General features: G+C 35.5%; 1 protein-coding gene and 1 long non-coding RNA gene across 3 annotated transcripts in view; one reads left to right on the top strand and one right to left on the bottom strand.

Moving 5' to 3' along the window:
- Positions 1–20,158, bottom strand: part of Spef2 (sperm flagellar and cilia associated 2) — a 148,734-nt gene that overhangs the window by 81,874 nt on the left and 46,702 nt on the right. The window contains exons 11-15 of the mRNA XM_090332052.1: positions 6,683–6,902; positions 5,905–6,068; positions 4,443–4,512; positions 3,052–3,101; positions 1,579–1,682 (exon numbers count right to left, since the gene is read on the bottom strand). Of these exons, the coding sequence (XP_090188178.1) occupies positions 1,579–1,682; positions 3,052–3,101; positions 4,443–4,512; positions 5,905–6,068; positions 6,683–6,902 (608 nt within the window). The remainder of the gene's footprint in view (positions 1–1,578; positions 1,683–3,051; positions 3,102–4,442; positions 4,513–5,904; positions 6,069–6,682; positions 6,903–20,158) is intronic.
- LOC150064586 (uncharacterized) lies at positions 670–20,080 on the top strand. Of its 2 annotated transcripts, none has more exons than XR_016535281.1 (3): positions 670–873; positions 5,145–5,214; positions 19,860–20,080. It is a non-coding gene; the product is annotated as an uncharacterized LOC150064586 (long non-coding RNA). The 2 variants fall into 2 exon arrangements; XR_016535280.1 differs by lacking the exon at positions 19,860–20,080 and adding an exon at positions 15,189–15,517.

Consider the following 20,158-nt stretch of genomic DNA (forward strand, 5'->3'; position numbering starts at 1 on the left):
TGTGACTTCTAGTTTGCCTTTATAAGTTGTCTTACAGCTCTGCTTTCTCCTCTATACAATGGTATAATGTGTCACACTAGATGATTTGAAGATGAAAAGACTGGCCAATTTATAACCCCAGTACAGAAGTAGCACAGGCTAATTATTCCCCGTTTACCTGAAGACACCTTCCCATCCCACTGCCGATTCATAACAGCCTGATCCAAGCTCCACTGATTGTCCCTCATTTCACCACACCAGCGACATAGTCTCCACTTCAAAATTCAAGTGAGTGTTTTTAGATCTTAATTCAATTATAAATTTTGGAAGGATATGGACCAAGAACTAAGTCCTCTTCTATAGAAAATGTGTGCTTCAAGAATTTATCTTTGTCGGCAACTGCATTGTAAAAGGCCATAAACTTTAGCTTTGTTCTAAAGTTTCAAATTTGCAAAAGTGAGATGTTACCCTTTGGATGAAAAGGCATTTTCCCCCTTTCTCTGTTGGAGAGCATGCTAATAGAATACTCTTTCTAGAAAGTTCTAAGTCTGCCTGGGCACCTGCATATGATCCTCCTGACTGGGTGGCAGGAAGAAGTGAGAAACAAAGGGCCAAAGAGATTCCATTATGTGGTCAACATTATAGAACTATTTGAGCTACTTGCTCTAACCCAGTGATCCTACCTGAAAATCAAGCTTTGTGCAGATCTCTATTTCCCTTATTAGGTTTTTAAGAGTAAGAAATGCCTATACTTTGTTTTACGACTTCTCCAGAGTTCAATAAAACATTTTATATCGATTGGATTTGTGGACTCGTAGGGAAAGTGAATTTCCTGGAGGATATCGCCTTCTCCCCATGAGCCAGCCTCAGGATACACCTTGGTGAGAGGAGCAGGTAAGAGTCACACTTGTTCAGTTGTCAAGTGTGGACCTTAGATAGCAGGGATTCAGGAAACCTGGACTCCACGCCATCAGCCAGATACCTACCAGGAACACTTTACATTTCTTTCTTCACTGGACTGGGTCAAAGGTGTCAAAGCTACTGAGGGACCTATGGCTGTGCTTCAGGAGCAGCAGAGGTGGTGGAAGTGGTAGGGAAACAGAAGTCTAATGATGGGGTCCAAATTGTCCAGTTGGCCTATTAATACCAAAGTGAAGCGGCACTTTATGTGTGATGTCATGTGTACTCAATTTTTTTCTTGAAACAAAGAATTCCATAGCTAAAACATATGACTATTCCAAGAAACGTTACAATTATTAGAATAAGATAGTTTGTAATTCTTAGGACAGAGGCTCTGTGGTATAATTTCTAGAAACATCATAACTGAGAAGCAACTTAAATGTTGAATATAATCCTTTAAGGAGGAGTCTATACCAGATGCACAATTCAAAGAAAACTCTCCAAAAATCTCATTTCTTCTATGTTTTAATGTTTCCCACACACCACAGCTAATCTAAATACAGGCAGAGAAATCTATGTAAATATGTCCTACTGTGTGTTTAAATACCATTAGATATTAAAAACACAAAGAACCGTATTTCTGTAACTTTTGATACTGACACGTCACATAGATACCAGAAAGAAAAATACAGTACATACTTAATAGCATTAACCATGATGTTAACCAGCAATGTGTCTGGAACGCTTTTTCCTTTCTTCAGCAACTGCTCTGATTCTGCACCAAGCTGAGCACGTACACTGAGCTGGGAAGAACAAGGCAAAGCAAAACAAAACAGGGAGTGGTAAAATAAAGGCAGTTTAAAAGTTAAATTTGCAATGACTGCAGGGAAAGCAATTAGTCATTCTCTCTGGTGAAATCACTGAGCACTTGAGCACAGTTCTGGACTGAGGTAAACATTTAAGGAAAATTTGTATGCAGAGTTTGAGACATTTTTGGAGCTCTCTCCCAGGCTTCTTTCAAGATCTCATTTTTGAATTTTCATCTGCAGGAATCCCCATTGCACCAGAAAGAATAAGCGCTAGCCACTCATTTCTGGCAAATGGGGGGTACATCCATCTCAGCAAAGATAGGTCTTCACATGGATTTTGTGCAGTCAACTTCTCTTCTTTCAATGACCAAGTCCCAGACATTTTCAGCCTAAGTTTAGATGCTTAATCAATGGTTGTTTTGATTTATCATCCTTCATTTGGTTTCATTTATAATCATTATTTGTCAGAAGGTTAGTCTGACACAAGATACATAGTATCACTACAACAGAGACTTTTCAGTATCTGTTTCTGAATTCAGCCACTGGAGTATTTTATGTCAAATGATGTTGCTTCTCTTCTCAAAATCCTTAACAAATTTCCTTTTGATCCAAATATATCACTTGTATCATTAAAAAATTCAAGCTTTTCTGCCAATTCATAGTTCAAATTCAGAGTAAATTAGCAATCCTACCTTTATTGTTTTTTCAAAACCCACTTTACTCTCCATTAGTCATATTCCTAGTTCAGACCTTTCCCATATTTAACAGGTTTAAAATTTGAAATACTGAAAAATTATTTTACATAATGAAATGTCCAATAAAGGTGAACAAATGAAATACAAATAAAGTAAATGAAGTCCTATGTGATTAATCTGATTATTTGATGACAAAATGTGCTTCAAAATACAGTAAAACAACACTATTTATTGAAGTACTAGCTTTCTTTCAAAAACAATTTCTATAAACTTTTAATTTCTAGATTATTAAAAAATTGCCTAGTCACTAAATTCTGGAAAATTTCCTTTAATGCAAAGAGTGTATGGGACAGAAATTAAATGCATAAAGTAAGAAGTAAAGGTGAAACATATAACACCAAATTTTCTATACATCCAAAACTTAAAGAATGTACATATTTTACTTTATCTAGAAAAATGGAATAGCAATTTCTACTGTTTCAGAATACTGAGAATAAAAAGAAAACCTCATATTAGTAAACTTAAATTAGCCAATCTCTTACTCTCAGATATAATTTCAAATTAAAGCAAAGAACAATGCTATTTCATGCCATCTAAGGATACAGTAAAGGTCATGTATTATAACACATTTTAATATACTAGTAATCAAAATTAGATGTAATACTTACTTTGGGGACACTATTATCTTCAACGGTTGGTATTTTATCAGCATCAGTACCTAGTAATAGAGAAGCTAGTAAGAATAGACCTTATGTGCTTCTGTTTCATAGCCATGTAAGTGTTTGTGCCTCCTTGGTTTTGACTATAAGGGTGGTGAGATTCAACCGTGAATGAGAAACCAGGAGGCAGGAAGGTCTAGAGTTAACACAGCTGGGTGTTCACTTCCATTAGAAGGCATTACATTGCCAGCCACTGCCTGCCTTGATAGCTTCCACTTCCTTCCTTCTGGCAGGGACTGAACTCATCACAACCATTAGAATATGTTAACATAGTTCATTTTTTCCCACAAAATCAGCTTTCTCAGTAATAAGTTTCTAAAATGTTACAAATAACGTTTTAACTTTTCTCTGGTTTATCAAGTAATAGATAATACATATACCCATAAGTCAACAACTACAGCAGCAATGAAAGGGGAATTTAGTGAAATTTTATGGAAAAAACAAGAAATTTTCAGTCTGGTTGTAATAGACACATTTACAAAGTCAATGAGAAACCCAATAAAAATGATCTTTTAAGATCACACCTGTGATCCTAGCTACTTAGGAGGTTGAGATCTGAGGATCGAGGCTCAAAGCCAGCCCAGCCACAAAAGGACCTGAGACGCTTATCTCCAATTAACTTCTAGAAAACAGGAAGTGGGGCTTGACTCAAGGGTAAAGTGGTAACCTTGAACTAAAGAGCTCAGGGACAATGCCACGTAGGGTGGTAGCCTTGAGCTCAAAAGCTCAGGGTCAGCATCCAGCCCTAGTTTAAGCCCCATGACCCACAAAAAAAAAAAAAAAAGAAAAAGAAAAGAAAGAAATGAAATAACAAAATAACTGGAGAAATGGAGGAAGAGACTGATAATGCTTTAAGAAACTAAAAACTCATGCTGTGGAAGAGTCGAAGGCTTAGTAACTTTTGCTATACATTAGTAATGCTAAATCACAATAAAATTTGTGCTTTGTACTAGAATATGAGGAAGAGGTTTCTAATGGAAAACCCTTCACTAACATAAATGTTTAAAAATCCAAAGTATTTAACAGCAATGAGATACAGGAAAGAGTGCAAAACCAGGAGAGTGAGGATGATATATCCTGGCTGTTCTAAGAACAAAACGAAGCCACTATTTGAAGGATGGTAAAAGGGATTCTCGTGTAGTAGTCAACATTATCCTTAGTTTTTCATAAGGGTTCGTTGTTGTTGCTTTCTCTGCAGTGTTGGTAGACCACCTTGCAAGTCTCCCCCATCTCTCATTTCTTTCTCTGAGAGAATGTTTATGCTCACACATGTTCATACTGATTTGTCTATCTCTCTAATGTACAGGATAGATGATTTAATGTTTTACTTAGTGTTTTACCTTCTGCTTCTGGTAATACTCCATCTGAAACTGGACCAGCTGATAATAGTTTTGGTGGGCTATGTGAATCCTTTTGGGAGAAAACAGAGAGAAAGAGAGAGAGACAGAGAGAGGGGGGGGGTACACAAAAAGCACAGAGAGATGATACAGAGGGAAGAAAGAAGAGGAGGTGGGAAGAGAGGAAAGGAGCAGAGGGAGTGATTAACATTGTTGTGTTATATCTTCATAAATTTAAGTAAGGATTTAAAATGGAATATACAATGACATTAGTTATATAAACCTCTTCAGACTCTCCTTGTAAAGTACAGTAACCTGTGGGAAGGTTTATCTTTTAAATGGTTTTCATTTTCTCTCTTAAAAAATGTTATTTTGGGTCTGGAGTTTGGCCTAGTGGTAGAGTGCTTGTCTAGCATGCACAAAGACCCGGGTTTGATTCCTTAGTACCACATACACAGAAAAAAGCTGGAAGTGGTACTGTGGGTCAAGTGGTGGAGTGCTAGCCTTGAGAAAGCCTTGAGAAATGCCCAGGGCCTCCCTGAGTTCAAGACCCAGGACTGGTAAAAAAAAAAAAAAGAAAAACCTACTATTTTGAAAATAAAATGGAACCTAATAAGAAGAACAGAGTTTATGGAATACCATATAGTAAAATAAGGGGTTCAAAACCACATTAATGATTCTCAAAATGGGATCCCCTTTTTCTAGCCCTTCAAGCCCCTCAGAATCTTCATGGAACAATTAAATGAGATGCAAAGCTGAAAGGAACATGATCCAGGTAAGCAATGTAAGTGTGATGGGCATAAATGCTATAGAGAGGCTCTCTCCATTCCTATGCCCAGTTATTCTGCATCATGGATAATGCATATTATCACTGTGAATGAAATTTATCATACCAAGCCTTTTACATGGCCAAGGACATCGTTCAAGTGGCCTAGTTTGGTTACCCTGAAGACTAACCCAGGCATCTTCTTCTATCTTTGTCCCCTTCTGGGTTCCAGTTCTTGCCTCATCCACTCTCTAGGTTTGGCCTCGAATCTGCATTTATCTCCAGCTGCAGACTGGGAACCTCAATATTGCCAGTTATCTAGGAGCAACTTGTTGGATTCTAGCCCGGAAGTCAGTCACATCAGTTTCCCCTGCAGACCCATATCCCATCTTCATAAGCCTGCAGTTCAATCATTGCCCACTCTCATCCACCAGACACTGGTTTTATCCTTTGGAGAATTGTCTCCAGCCTACTGAGCCGCCACTCTGGATGTTCCATACAGGAAAACCAGTGTGGGCCAAAGTTGGCATCGTGAGGATTTTTTTCACTTGTATATATGTACATCTTGATTTTGTCCATAAAACCTTAAATATTTACTCTCTGGAACATTATTGAAAAGAGCTCTTATCTAGAGGATTTCTGGATTCCGCTGAGATTCCTATCTCTAGTACACTTAGTTGTAAGAAAACTTGAGATCACACTTGCCTGGATTTCTTTACTCTCTTCCTCCTGTACACTGGGTACAGCTTGTTCTTTAGTCTCTTCCTGAATTGGTGGGACCTCTGTCATTTGTTCTTTGTCATGAAATGCTTGGATGGCTTCTTGGACAAGAGTGTCAATAGAAAGTACCTGAATAGGAAAATCTAAAGCACAGAAGACTTCTTAAAATAAAGAATACTACACTTAGTAACTGACATTTGGTCCTTGTGCTCTGGCTCTGCACTACAACACTATACTTGGGGGCACCTTAGAAATAACTTTTAGATGAAGGTGATTTTTTTTTCATTATGGATCATTTTAATCACTTGAAGCATTTAGACACTCACAATTCATCAAAACTATTCCAGGAAAGAATGTCATCAACCAAAAAGAAACCAATCTCCATTAGGTAAATACCCCCTATTCTCCTCTGCATTCCTCTGGCACATACCAACTGTTTTGTTTTTTCCTCTGTGAATTTGCATATTTGGAGGTATTTCATATGCATGACATGTGCTGTGATCTTTCGTGGATGGCTTCCCTTGTTTAGCATAATTCTGTCAAGATTACTCGTTCTGAAGCATGTGTCACTACTTCTCTCATTTTTAAGACTGAGTAACTGGGGCCTGGGCAACATGATACATGATCATCTTATTACACCTGTATTGATGTGGAGATTCTCTAATTAATCAGCAGAGAGGTTTGTAAGTTCGCATAGACATGGGCAGTTAAAGCTGCACATAGTAAATAAATAATAAAAAGAAATACAAAGTCCTACCTTTTTGCAAGGCCTTTAGAATGCTAGTTTTTCCACTAAGTGTTTTCCCCAGTAAGCATCCCTTAACAGCTAATGAAGGTATTTCAGGTTCTGTTGGCTCAATTTGAGGAGGAAGGGATTTTTCTATTAGTCTGTGAAGTACATGGCCTAATATATTATTGTTGGTGGGTGGTAAATTTTCAATCAACTCTTCTGGCAATGCCCACTCTCCAACCATGTTCTGCAAAAATAACGAATAAAACATGAATACTTTTAAAAGTACAATCTTAGGTTTGAGGAACTTCAAAAATTAAAATTAACTCTAAATTACAGCAAATACAATTTAGTCAATACTTTAATAACATCCATAATACTTTCATACTAGAGCATAGAAAATGAACTTCATGTATAGGAAATTTAAAACAAAACTAGAACAAATCTTAGTTAAAGATTAAAGTAGGCATTTTGATTTCATTGACACATATTTTAATCTAGGTTGAGCATTAAAACATGCAAATGATGGTAAATTATGGATAATAAACATAACATAATATATTTTGTTTTAAAATATACTAAAACATAAAGAAAAGAATTTTTATCTCTAATAGTATTCTCTAAGTCTACCTGTTTGACTCTCACTGTCATTAGGTTTCTTGCTAAAATAATCAAAGCATTAGAGAGAGATCAGGGGAATTATAGAGATCAAATTTCTGGACTTCATGGTAATAAAATTATAAATTAAATGGAGAAAGCTATAAAATATAGAGCTTAAATTTTAAATTAATTCTTAAAAGGTGAATTTAAAATAAAAAGTTTTGGAGTATATTAAAGTAATAAATTCATCAAAAATATGGGATTCAATCAAATTACAAAGCACTTTAGCCTACAATGTCTTGTTTTAAACTAAAACATAAAAGGAATTAACTAGATATTGAAATAATGAACAAAAATAACTTAAAAATAGTCAAGAAGTTGAGTACTGGCAGCTCACATTTTACAAATTCTTCAGGAGTCTGAGATCTGAGGATCATGTTTTTAACCTGAGCTCAGGCAGAAAAATTTGCAAGCCTCCTAGCTTCACAAGCTAGCAAAATAGAAGTGAAGTCATGGCCAAAGCAATAGGATACCAGCTTTGAGCAAAGAAATCCAAGAGATAGTGCAAAGTCCTGAGTATAAGCCTGAATATACTATGCCAGAAATGGAAATAAAATGGGAATTAATAGAGAGTAAATGTGTTGAGAAATACTGATAATGTCTAGACTTTAATCTATCTGAGTCAATGACAGACTTGATACTTTTTTGGCACAAAGATGAGGAATGACAGCCATTAGTGTTGTAACATAATGTAAAATACAGTAGAAAATGGTATTTAAGAAGATTCACAGCTTATTCAGAAAGTATTTTGTAGAATATATAAAATTTGAAATCATTACTATACAACAATAAATTACATCCTAAGAAAGCACAAACTGATTAAAATTAAGTTAAATGGAACACTTGGAAAGATAAAAGTTGTGGAAAAATGGAAAACTTGATAGAGAACTATATTTAGACAACTTATTACTGTAATTTTCATTGCTTAAATAGAAATGCAAATACTGTTTAAAGTCATCTGGAATATACAGATATTGAGATGCATTGCTTTCCACTACTTGGCATTTACCCAATCATCCAGAAACAAGCACAACGATGTTCATTGCAGCACAGCATAGCAAAGATATGGAACCAACCCAGATGTCCTTCAGTTGATGAGTGGATCAACAAGATGTGGTATTTATACACAATGGAATTCTATGCTGCTGCCAGAAAGAATGGTATTGCCCCATTTGTAAGGAAATGGGAAGACTTAGAAAAAATCCTATTAAGTGAAGTAAGCCAGACTCAAAGGAACATAGGCACGATGGTTTCCCTCATTTGTCATAATCAGTAGAAACCATGGGCTCTCCTAGCAGAGATTTACAATAGAACAAAATCTAGATATATAAGGCCGTACAGTATGATGCTAAATGTGAGGACCTCCAGGATATAGAAACAAAAGCCATATAATGAGTGATTGTTGTCCTTAACGTACTATGTTATCTCTCATCTCTTTTGCTGTCCCTTGGTTATCTCATATTGTTACAATATTTCACCTTGTTATCTGATATATTTTATATATGCTTAATTGGTTATTAAAATAGGATAGGGAAGGGGGGAAATCAAGATGAGGGGGGGAAGAAGGGGAGAGAAATGGGGACCATGACATGAGAAAGGGTATCAATATTTGTGAGGTAATGTACCTTCTATCTAGTGAATATAATGTAACCCTTCTATTACTTACAATAAAAATATATGAAAAAAATGACTTAGATTATAAATTATGTACAATGAAATTCTCCAGTATATACCAAAAAAAATCTTTATGCAGAAATACGTCAAAGACAATTGAAAAAAAATACCATTCTAAAAGAAAATCACAAGCCAATCTTATCTGGAAATATTTTGGAAAAATGCATACAATATTAAGATTATCATTACATTAACAGATAGTAAAACTACAAATATAGGTATTGACTTGGCTGCATTCACTATGGGCCACACACTGTTGTTTTCAAGATCTCAAATTATTTGTACACAACTCTTGTGTAATATTGTTATTTATCTTCCTGACTTTGCAGATGACAAACATAGTTTTACAGGAGCTAAGTTCCTTTTCTATGGTCACAAGAAATAGTCATAACAAAACCTAGAATGTAATGGAGACAGCCAAATTCCAGCAGCTTTTCTCCAAACCAGGGTATGACATTATAATTTATCCTACCATGATTGAGTGGGAGTAACTCCCATGAAAATAAGAAAGTTAAACCTTATTCTCTTTGGGGTTCTTTAAGCTCCATAGTTTTCCTCATTTGTAATAATCAGTGTATTTCTAGGATAATTCTAGCAAATGATCACAATAGCTCAATAACTCCATACATATGACCATAGAAAATGATGCTAATCTAAATGAACTCCAAGATATAGAAGGAAGAAGAAGGTTTTGTTGCTGTTTTTAGTATACTGTGTCAAGTTCTGTCTTCTTTTTTCATTTGGATTGCCCTTTATAGTCACTGTGTTTGAGTCTGTAATCCTCTGTCCTGTAAATACATTAATCTGATTTGGGGAAGGGAAAGGAAATAACAACATGGTGAGACAAAGGACAAAGGGAGCCAAAGCAACAGTGATACTCATTGCCACTAGGTTGGAAATGAACGTTGCAACTTGTGGAGGGAGGAGTCATCGGGAAAGTGGGAGAAAAATGGGAGAGGGTAACAATGTCCAACAAGAAATATACTCATTACCTGTAACTGCAACCCCTCTGAATATCACCTTTACAACAAAATTAAATTTAAATTTAAACGTTAGAACCTTATTGTTCCACAGTAGTGCAATGGTTTAAAAACTATCTGTTTATAAGAAACATCTGATAATATTCAAAAGTTCTTACTTTAAATATAAAAACATGACTTCTTAAGATTCCTAAACTCTTAGAAATCTATGAATTGAAGATGAGTTCCTTAGCATTCTTTGAACAAGTATGTAATGATGTACCGAAGAAAATTCACATTTTTCTTTTGAAGGCAATAAACAAAACAGGGATATTTAGCCTTAACACCATTCCTTTTATTGGAAGTTGTAGTAAATATACAAGCTTTAAAAAAGAAAGAAGTGACTAAATTCCAGAAGCTCTGCTGTCTCCTACCGAGAGCTGTTTCTGAGGGAGTGTTGAAAGCTGCCAATAGAACTATCACCATTCAATGGAGTTGATAAGGTAATGGTTTTCCTTTAAGTTCTTGCAGATATGGCTCAGGTTATTTTCCTTGAGTATTTGATTTTGAATCTGATTCTCAAGCACATCTACTGATCCTTTAAATTACTCAACATGTTCTGTATAATTTTTTTCTACTTAGAAAGTCAATCATCCTTTGCTTTTTGCCATTAAAAAAGTGAAGAAAAATCTTGGAAATTACAGATGTAGAGAATGTTAAAATTCCAGGGGGATGAAAACATGGCTTTAAAACATCAGGCCTTTCGAGGAACTGCTTTCCATAGTGGTTGAACAAGTTTGCACTCCCACCAACAGTGTAGTAGTGATCCCTCCTGGCCACATCCCCTCCAGCATCTGTTGTTATTAGTTTTCTTGATCCTGGCCATTCTAACTGGAGTGAGGTGGAATTTCAGAGTTGTTTTGATTTGCATTTCTTTTATGGCCAGAGATGTGGAGCATTTCTTCATGTGTCTATAGGCCATTCTTATTTCTTCTTCAGAGAAGACTCTCTTTAAGTCTTTGGCCCATCTTTTAATGGGATGGTTGTTTCTTTGGAGATTCGTTTTAGAATGATTCAATTTTTTGAGCTGTTGATTTATTTTAGATATGAGGCCTTTGTCCACTGAATGGTTAGTGAAGATCTTCTCCCACTCTGTAGCCTTTCTAGTTAGTTTTGCTAGGTATGTCCTTTGCCATACAGAAGCTCTGCAGTTTAATGCAGTCCCACTTGTCCAGATTTTCTCTTATTTGTTGTGTTTCTGGGTCCTTATTAAGAAAGTTTCGACCTGGGCCCAGGAGAACTAGTGTATCTCCTATTCCTTCTTGTAAAGTTTTCAGTGTGTCAGCTTTTACCTCCAGGTCTTTGATCCATTTGGAGTTAATCCTGGTGCAGGGTGACACAGAAGGATCCAACTTTAGTTTTCTGCAGGTGCTTAACCAGTTCTGCCAGCACCACTTGTTGAAGAGGCTCTCTTTCTTCCATTCTATTTTTTTTGGCTCTCTTATCAAAGATTAGGTGGCCATAGGTCTGTGGTTTAATATCTGGGTCTTAGTTCTATTCCATTGGTCTTCAGGCCTATTCTTGTGCCAGTACCAAGCTGTTTTGGTCACTATAGCTCTGTAATAGAGTTTAAAGTTTGGTATTGAAATTCCTCCCGCGCTGTTCTTTCTTCTAAAAATTGTTTTTTTCTTATACAGGGTCTTTTATTATTCCATATGAAATTTTGGATTGCCTCTTCTGTTTCTTTAAAGAATGACATTGGGATATTGATGGGTATTGCATTGAATTTGTAGATAGCCCTTGGCAAGATTGCCTTTTTCATGATGTTGATTCTTCCAATCCAGGAACATGGGAGGTTTTTCAATTTCCTCAATTCTGCTTTAATGTCCTTTTTCAGGATTTTAAAGTTTTCATCAAAAAGGCCCTTTATATTCTTAGTTAATTCCTAGATACTTTATTTTCTTTGAGGTTATTGCAAAAGCAGTTATTAGCACTTGTTCTATTACATCACTTGCCTCCAAATATCTTAAGTTGGTTTTCTCAGACCAAATAAGGAAGTCAGATAAACATAAGCAATGCCATTGTGGAAAAGGATGACCTTAATCCTTGTGTTCTCCTGAATTACTCCCCTTTAAAAAGGGGGGGGGTACTGTTCTTCTTTCTGATGGCAGCATAGAATTCCACAATATATATACCACGTCTTCTTGATCCACTCATCTGGTGAGGGTCATATGGGTTGGTTCCATATCTTAGCTATGGTAAATAGTGCTCTATTGGTAGGTTTAGTATGACCTCATTTCTGGACATTTAGGTGAAGGCTCAGGAGTAGGATTGCTGGGTCATACAGGAGCTCTGTGTTTAGTTCTTTTGAGGACCTCCACACTGCTTTCCAGAGTGTTTGAACAAGTTTACACTCCCACAAATAGGGTAGTAGGATCCCTTCTAACCATATTATTATTCTAACCATGTTATTATTGCTTCATAATGGCCATTCTAACTGGAGTGAGGTGGAATCTCAAAGTTGCTTGGATTTGCATTTCTTTTATGAGCAGAGATGTCAAGTATTTCTTCATGTGCCTATAGGCCATTCTTATTTCCTCTTTAGAGCTCTTTCTTTAAGTCTTTAAGGTTAAAAGACATCTTTTAATGGGATGGTTGTTTCGTTGCAGATTTGAGTGATTTAATGTTTTGAGATGTAGGTAAATTGTTCCATTCATAACGAAATAGAAAGACTTGGAAAATGGAATATTAAGTAAGCTAGACTCAAAGGAACATAGGCTCCATGGTTTCCCTCATCTGTAATCATTAGCATATGTCTAGGATTTTTCAAAGGGGCACAATAGCTCAAAAGCTATGTACACATGGCCATGTAGGGTGAGGCTAAGCAAAATGCACCCTAGGACATGGTAACAAGTGGTTTATTTGTGTGATTGTTGTTTTTAATGTACTATGTGAAGTTATCTTTTTTATTATTGTGTTTTGGGGTTTTTTCCTTTTTCTTTTTCCCCCCTTATGGTTTATTCCCAGTTGTTGCTATATCTGATTGGTACCTGGTGCATTGTATATACATTTATTTGCTTATTCTAATCAAGGAAGGGAAGGCGATAAACAAGAGGATGAGACAAAGGACAAGGAATGAACCAGTGTGACAATGACGTTCACAAACCAATATGTGGGAAATGAACTTTGAAACTTGGGAGGGGGGGGAAAGTGGGAGAAAAACATGGGAAGAGGTAACAATGTTCAAGAAGAAATGTACTCATTACCTTATAAATGCAACTATAACCCCTGTAAATATCACCTTGATAATAAAAAAGGAGGGGGGACAAAGACTTAGAAAAAATCATATTAAGTTAAGTAAGCCAGACTCAGAGGAAGATAGGCTCAATGGTTTCCCTCATTTGTCATAATCAGTAGAAACCTTGGTCTCTCCTAGCAGAGATTTGCAACAGAACAAAACCTAGATATATAAGGACATACAGTATGACGCTAAATGAAAGGACCTCTAGGATATAGAAACAAAAGCCATATAAAGAGTGATTGTTGTCCTTAACGTACTATGATATCTCTCATCTCTTTTGCTATTCCTTGATTATCTCATATTGTTACAGTATCTTACTTTGTTATCTGATATATTGGATATATTTGTATTTGGTTATTTGAAATTGGTTAGGGAAGGGGAGGAAACAAAATGAGGGGTGGAGGTGGGGGGAGGGAAATGGGGACCAAGACATGAGAAAGGGTATCAATGTATGTGAATTAATGTACCTTCTATCTGGCAAATATAATGTAACCCTTCTATTAATTACAATAAAAATATATGAAAAAAGAAATATCATTTCAAATTGCTTATCTTGCCTTAAGACAGTGGACATCTTTTAAAGAAAAAGGAGTGTGCATCTTTGTCTTTATATGATTAAATTCAAGTTTCCCAACCATTTTCTGGTGAGTTGACTTTTGAAAAGGTCCATGTTTTAAAACTCAATGACCAAAACTAGATCACTAACCTTAGTGCTTTTTTTCTCTCTCAGTACACAACCAAAGGATGATGTACGGTTTATAAATACTACTCTACTAAGTAATGAGCAAGTCATATTTCTAGCTTATACATGATTAATCCTTAGCTAAACTAATAGTAGATATTCACTTATATTGACAAATTCTGTCTACATACTAAGCTATTTTTTTTCTGTCTTAAAGTAATAAAAACATGTTGGCATTATTTTTAAAGTTACACTATATCATGCATCAATAAACACATTCATACCTCATTGCCTTTTCTTTTTTTACCAAGATTTGGACTCAAACTTGGTCTCTGATGTTTTATGTTCCTTGGCAGTATAATATCACCAATCCCCAACTTTCTTTCCATATTCAAGAACTGACCAAAAAAGTACTTGTTCTGGTCAGATTTAATACGTGCTGTGGAGTACTTGCCTAGACTGGTGTTGGAATTTCTGATAGGAAAACACTAAGAGAATCCTTGCCAAAATAGCTTAGTTGGGAGAACATTAGACTGGAGGAAAACACTAAAAGTTAAGAATTATTCTTTTCAGCAAATAAATACTCACAGTATTCATGGTAAATTTTCTTTCTGAATTGGCAGCGGTTACTGGTCTATAAATATAATTACATTTGATTGTCACTTCTATACAAGCTAGACTTTATTTTTTTAATTAATTTGTTTTAACTTAATAGCCTTGGGTTCTTTTCAAAAGCGATTCTATGCATAATTGTCAGTATTGTTCTAATTTTCTTGAATAATGAAATAATTTACGTTACTTTATTGCCTTATAATTTTTTGCTTCTGCTTCCATGCACTGGAATGAATTAGACTTTTAATTGGATAAATGAACATTGTTAGTTATAATATATCCAATCAGATGGTAATCAAATGAAAAAACAAAACAAAGGTATAATTCCTTCGACACAATGAAGAGAAAGCTGTCAGAGTTCTAATGATTTTGAGCTGAAGCGGTCTTAGATGTGAATTAGGTGACATTGGTTCCTCTAATGATTTCTCTATTTGCTTGCACTGTATGCTTTACTTCTGAAGCACCAGTAGGATATTTCCCAAAGGATCATGCCGAAAATTAAATATAATAATGCTTATGTACATAGTAGATATAATAATACTTATGCACATTGCCTTTGTTACTACTGACTATAGTCACTTAAGATGTCCTTAGGTGCTACAGACTAGGGTCCCTGAATTTGTCTGCCTTTCTTCCCACTGGCAGAAAGTACTTTCAGGTACACTTCAGTCACAAAATAAAGCCCCCTCTTCTATCACTGAATTGGTTTTGGATTGTGGCAAGACACAGTGGAACAGAACATTGAGAAGAGAACAGAATGTTCAGATTAAGACAGGAACTAAAGTCTGGCTTGAGGACGAGAAGCAAAGGCAGCCCTTGGTGGAACACATTTGACCAAGAACTCCTTGGAAATACAGCTGATGTTTCTAAGCAAAGATACACTGTGAAGACTCAGGCAAACATCTCAAGGAGGATAGATAAAGAACATGATGACATGAAAGATCAGAAGAACTGGAAAGAAGGATCAGTCTAGACTGAAGATTACTAGTTTAGCTACAATAAGGCATGATGAATTTACCAGTTCATTAGTAAATTGTCAGACATTGTTAGCAGGCCTGTCTTTCATTGTTTATATAAATATGGTTAAATTTGAAACAAAACCTTTAATTCTTTAATCCTCCAGATCTTGTCATAGACAATTTCAAGACTCTGATGCCAGAGCAGGCAATGACAGGTAAGTAACACTTAGTAAAACTACTTTTTAGCAAGTGTTTTCTAATAGATGTGGTTCTTGCCTAGTGCCAGTGACTCATGCTTGTAATTTTAGTACTCAGGAGGCTGAGATCTGAAGACCACTGTCAAAGATCACCTGAGCAGGAATGTCCATGAGACTTTTTTTTTTATCTCCAATTAGTCACAAAACTCCAGAAGTAGAACTGTGGCTCAAAGTGGTAGATTGCCAGTGTTGAGCACAAGAGTTCTAAGACAGGGCATAAGTTCTGAGTTCAAGCCACAGGACTGGTTGGAGGGGGAGGAAGGGAAGGTATGTTCCATGTTACTGCACTTGGAATTGTGTGCACTGTAAAGCATATAGGAAATAGTTCTTATATTTTACAGTTCTAAATATCCAGATGCTTTTGGGAGTATATGTAAATACAAGATTAGAGATCCACCTCTTCCCTGTAAATTCTAATCTACCCACACACCGAGATCCTAAAATTACAAAATACAGTCTCTATAATAGTGACCAAAACTCACAGTGACCTGTTCATTAGCAACATTAAAAGTGATGATTAGCTATTGTGACAGTTAGCCAAGAGCAGGAAGTCAACTCTGTTAACTTTTAAGATCTCTCTGAGGACAAGAATTCAATAGGAGAGTTCGACTCCTGAGGTTGTAATGAATCTTAGGCCTTCCTTGCTAACGGCACCATTTTTGTCTAAACTCATGCAAGCATTTCATGGACTGCCTAACTTCTGGAGACTCTTCCTACCATACTTCATCTTCTAAGACTGAAGACTTAAAACATTTTTTATGAAGACTTCCACAAAAGATTGTAGTCTCTACTGTGGTCTAGTATTTTGTATAGACATATATAAATAATAAAACAGTAAAAGGTTTATGGATTGCTTATTCTTACCACTTGTGGTATGCTTTATTTCCTATGGTATTGCAATGTATTGTATCATTATTCATCTTACTTTGCTTCATTTCTGCTTTATAAACAGGTAATTTTGTGACTCAAAATAATTTCATAACTTGGAGTTTAGACTGTATCAAGTATGATTATTAAAATCCAATAAAATTCAATCCATTGAAAATACATCAATAGTTAAATTGGACTCAAAATATCAGTGAAAGGGAGATGATACATTTTGTTAATTCAAATCTAATACATGAGGCAGAAAATAGTACAATACATAGGCATAACTCATCTGTCTATTTATAATAATCCAATTGTTTGGAAAATCTGCATATTTCTTCTTAAAGATTTTGAGATAGACCAACACTGAAATTTGGAAATTAATGAAAAAATTCATAAGGGATTTGATTGTTGGTAAGGACACACAAAACATATTCTCTGAGCTTAGCTTGTTCAACATGACTAAAATTGAATGAAACCACAGAGAAAATACAAATACGGATGAGGATCTATGCTCTTAATTCATATAGTCAGGTCAATTTTGTTTTAACACCTGTAATCAACCAATATTTATCCAAACTTTACAAATCAACATGCTCTCATTCAGTATTTCTGAGGTTTTCCCCATAACTTTTTGTTATTATCCATGAGGTTGATTTATTATAACAAGGTAGAGTAGTACCATAGTACTATTATTTCTCATCCCTATTACTATAAGCACTGGGAAGGAAAAATCTGTACTGATTTTGTGTCCTCCAGTATCAAAAATTCTGCTGGAAGGCTCAAAGGAACATAGGCTCAATGGTTTCCCTCATTTGTCATAATCAGTAGAAACCTTGGGCTCTTCTAGCAGAGATTTACAATAGAACAAAACATAAGGCCATATAGAATGACTCTAAATGAAAGGATTTCCAAGATATAAAAACAAAAGCCATATAATGAGTGATAGTTGTCCTTAATGCAGTATGTTATCTCTCATCTCTTTTGCTGTCCCGAGGTTATCTCATATTGTTACAGAATTTCACCTGGTTATCTGATATATTGTATATATGCGTATTTGGTTATTTGAAGTCGGATAGGGAAGGTAGGAAAACAAGATGAGGGCGGGGGTGGGCAGAGGGAAAAGACATGAGAAAGGGTATCAATGTATGTGAAGAAATGCACCTTATATGTGGTGAATATAATGTAACCCTTCTATTAATTACAATAAAAAATATATGAGAAAAAATTCTGCTGGCACCAATATGCACTCAAAAATGTATTAAGTGATTCCCAAACTCAGTGAATTTACATAATAAATTAATAGATATGTTAAATAAGTAAATATATAGAAATTAAATTTTAATTTTGATCAAGTAAAAAGATTATAAAATTCTAAGAGAGACTGACACAATTACCACTGTGCATGGAAGAAAGATTAGAAATTATCATTTTCATAAATATAACTTTCCATCAAAAATCAATGTACAATATATGGACTTAGCTAATATAGAGCTCTAGAAAGCATACTCTTTATGTTCTTTTTGGCAGTATCGAGCTTCAATTTGCTTTCTTACACTAGCTTGGGAAATTCCCTGCTGTGTGAGCCATATCACTATCTCTTTTTTGCTTTAGTTATCTTTTGGATAGATTGCATTTTGCCCAAGGGAGCCCAGGCCACCATCTCGCTCCCTGTGCTGGCCACATGGCTCATGTTATTGGTGTGATTTAACAAGCCTAGTATTTTTTTTTTTGAGATAAGGATCCTGCTGCCTTTTTTAAAGTCAAGAAGAATGATCTCCCTTAAAAAAAAAAAGGAACTAATTTACATATGTATTACTTCATAAGAAAATACACCAGAGATTTAACAGTCAAGGAAAAAGTTGTTGCAATACTATTTTGAAGTATGAAAGGGATGAAAGTACATCATTTTCTCTCACATGTCTCACTTGCTCATATAATTATCCTCAAGTCATCCAAAATGAATGAAAACAAGACAGAAAATTCTTTAAGAATATTGGCTACACAATGATTTTCAGAATCAAGCTCTGTGATCCAAACATTAGCATGAACACTGACTGTTTCATTTTATGGAGATAATTCCAGATACAAATGTGCATGAATGACTGGTTGGAGTGTAACTTATCTACCTATGAATACATTTTTAATGTTATCAATGAAATGAGAAGCCTCTAGTTTTCATGGCATTTGCATGACAAACTTTACCGACATGTAAATAAGCAATGAAAATGTAAACTCATACTAACTCTATGGGACTCTTTGATGTACTAATCTGCAAGTTCTCTCCTTACAATGTTATTTCTTCACTTGAGGTTGCAGGTATTTAATTAAAAATTAAATACTATACCAAAAAAAAGAATATTGGCTACATTCATATTATCAAAATCTTGTGATTGTAGATAGTTTTTCTAACTGACTCCATGTTTAGGAAAATCAAACATGTTAGATATGAATAACAATAAATCAATGTTAGTCAAGAATTCAATCTAATAGGTGGATTGAAAGGCTGTAGAAAGGTAGGCAGGAAAGAATTCTGTTCTAACACAATTGGGGAGGAACCCTCTAAAATGAATAGAAAAATAAGATCAGTTGTATATGGTAGGAACATTTTTATGATCTAGTTAATATTTTATCATAACTGGATAATTACTTGGAGTCTACTAGTCTGGTGAGACGACAGGAAAATAATACAAATCAGCTTCAGGCATTCTACGTCTGTTTGGGGCAATTACTGAAGCCTTCCTCTTCCTTGTGTCTAAGCTTTTGAATCATTTACTTTTCCATTTCCTACCTTGTGCCCTGCCAGCTTAGTGTTTAGCTGGCTCTCCCCTAACTTGTTTTATCATTGGAATGCTCAAAGGTCTTGGCTCCATCTCACTTCTGCCTCTTCCTGTTTATGACCACTTCAGAACAATCATCCTACCAGTCTTGGTTCCAGCTCTGGGAATTTCATCTTTGGCACTAGATATCCTGGCTAAGTTTCTGGTTTGGCCTAACTTGGCATCTTACAAAAGAAAATCAAATTATTTATAGACATGCATCTATTGCTTGGGTAACATGAAAAGTTTAGTGGCAATTCACCAAAGACAGTACTTGGACAGAGCTCCTGCCACATGGAAGTAGTAAGGTAATACTGCTGTTTCTTTCCTTCTAATCTCTTCGCAGGTATTGGCTCCTTGGCCTACCCAAACATGAAAGGGCATCTGAAGGTACTACTTTGATTTGTTTTTCAGATTTAAAGATTCATGGCCACTAGCCAGGAGTCTCAGAAAAGGTAGGTGTACATTTTGCCTGTCAGTTCAACCTGTGTATTCTGACAGCTCCACAGAGTTATTTGGTAGCCAGATTTTGAAGGAGAAGATTTTGTGCAGCACATCTGGCTTTTGACAAGGTGTCAGAAAGAAGAAGGTGATAAGCTTCTGAATTCTCTGCAAAGAGCCGTTATATAACAGGCTCTGTGTTGGGGCTCTGTTTAAAGAAGGTTCAAGAACAAACAAGAATGATGGACCTTGTTGAATGGCCTGGCAGTCTT

Source organism: Megascapheus bottae, chromosome 4 (assembly GCF_031878675.1).
Source record: "Megascapheus bottae isolate mThoBot1 chromosome 4, mThoBot2.hap1, whole genome shotgun sequence".
Lineage (NCBI taxonomy): Eukaryota > Metazoa > Chordata > Mammalia > Rodentia > Geomyidae > Megascapheus > Megascapheus bottae.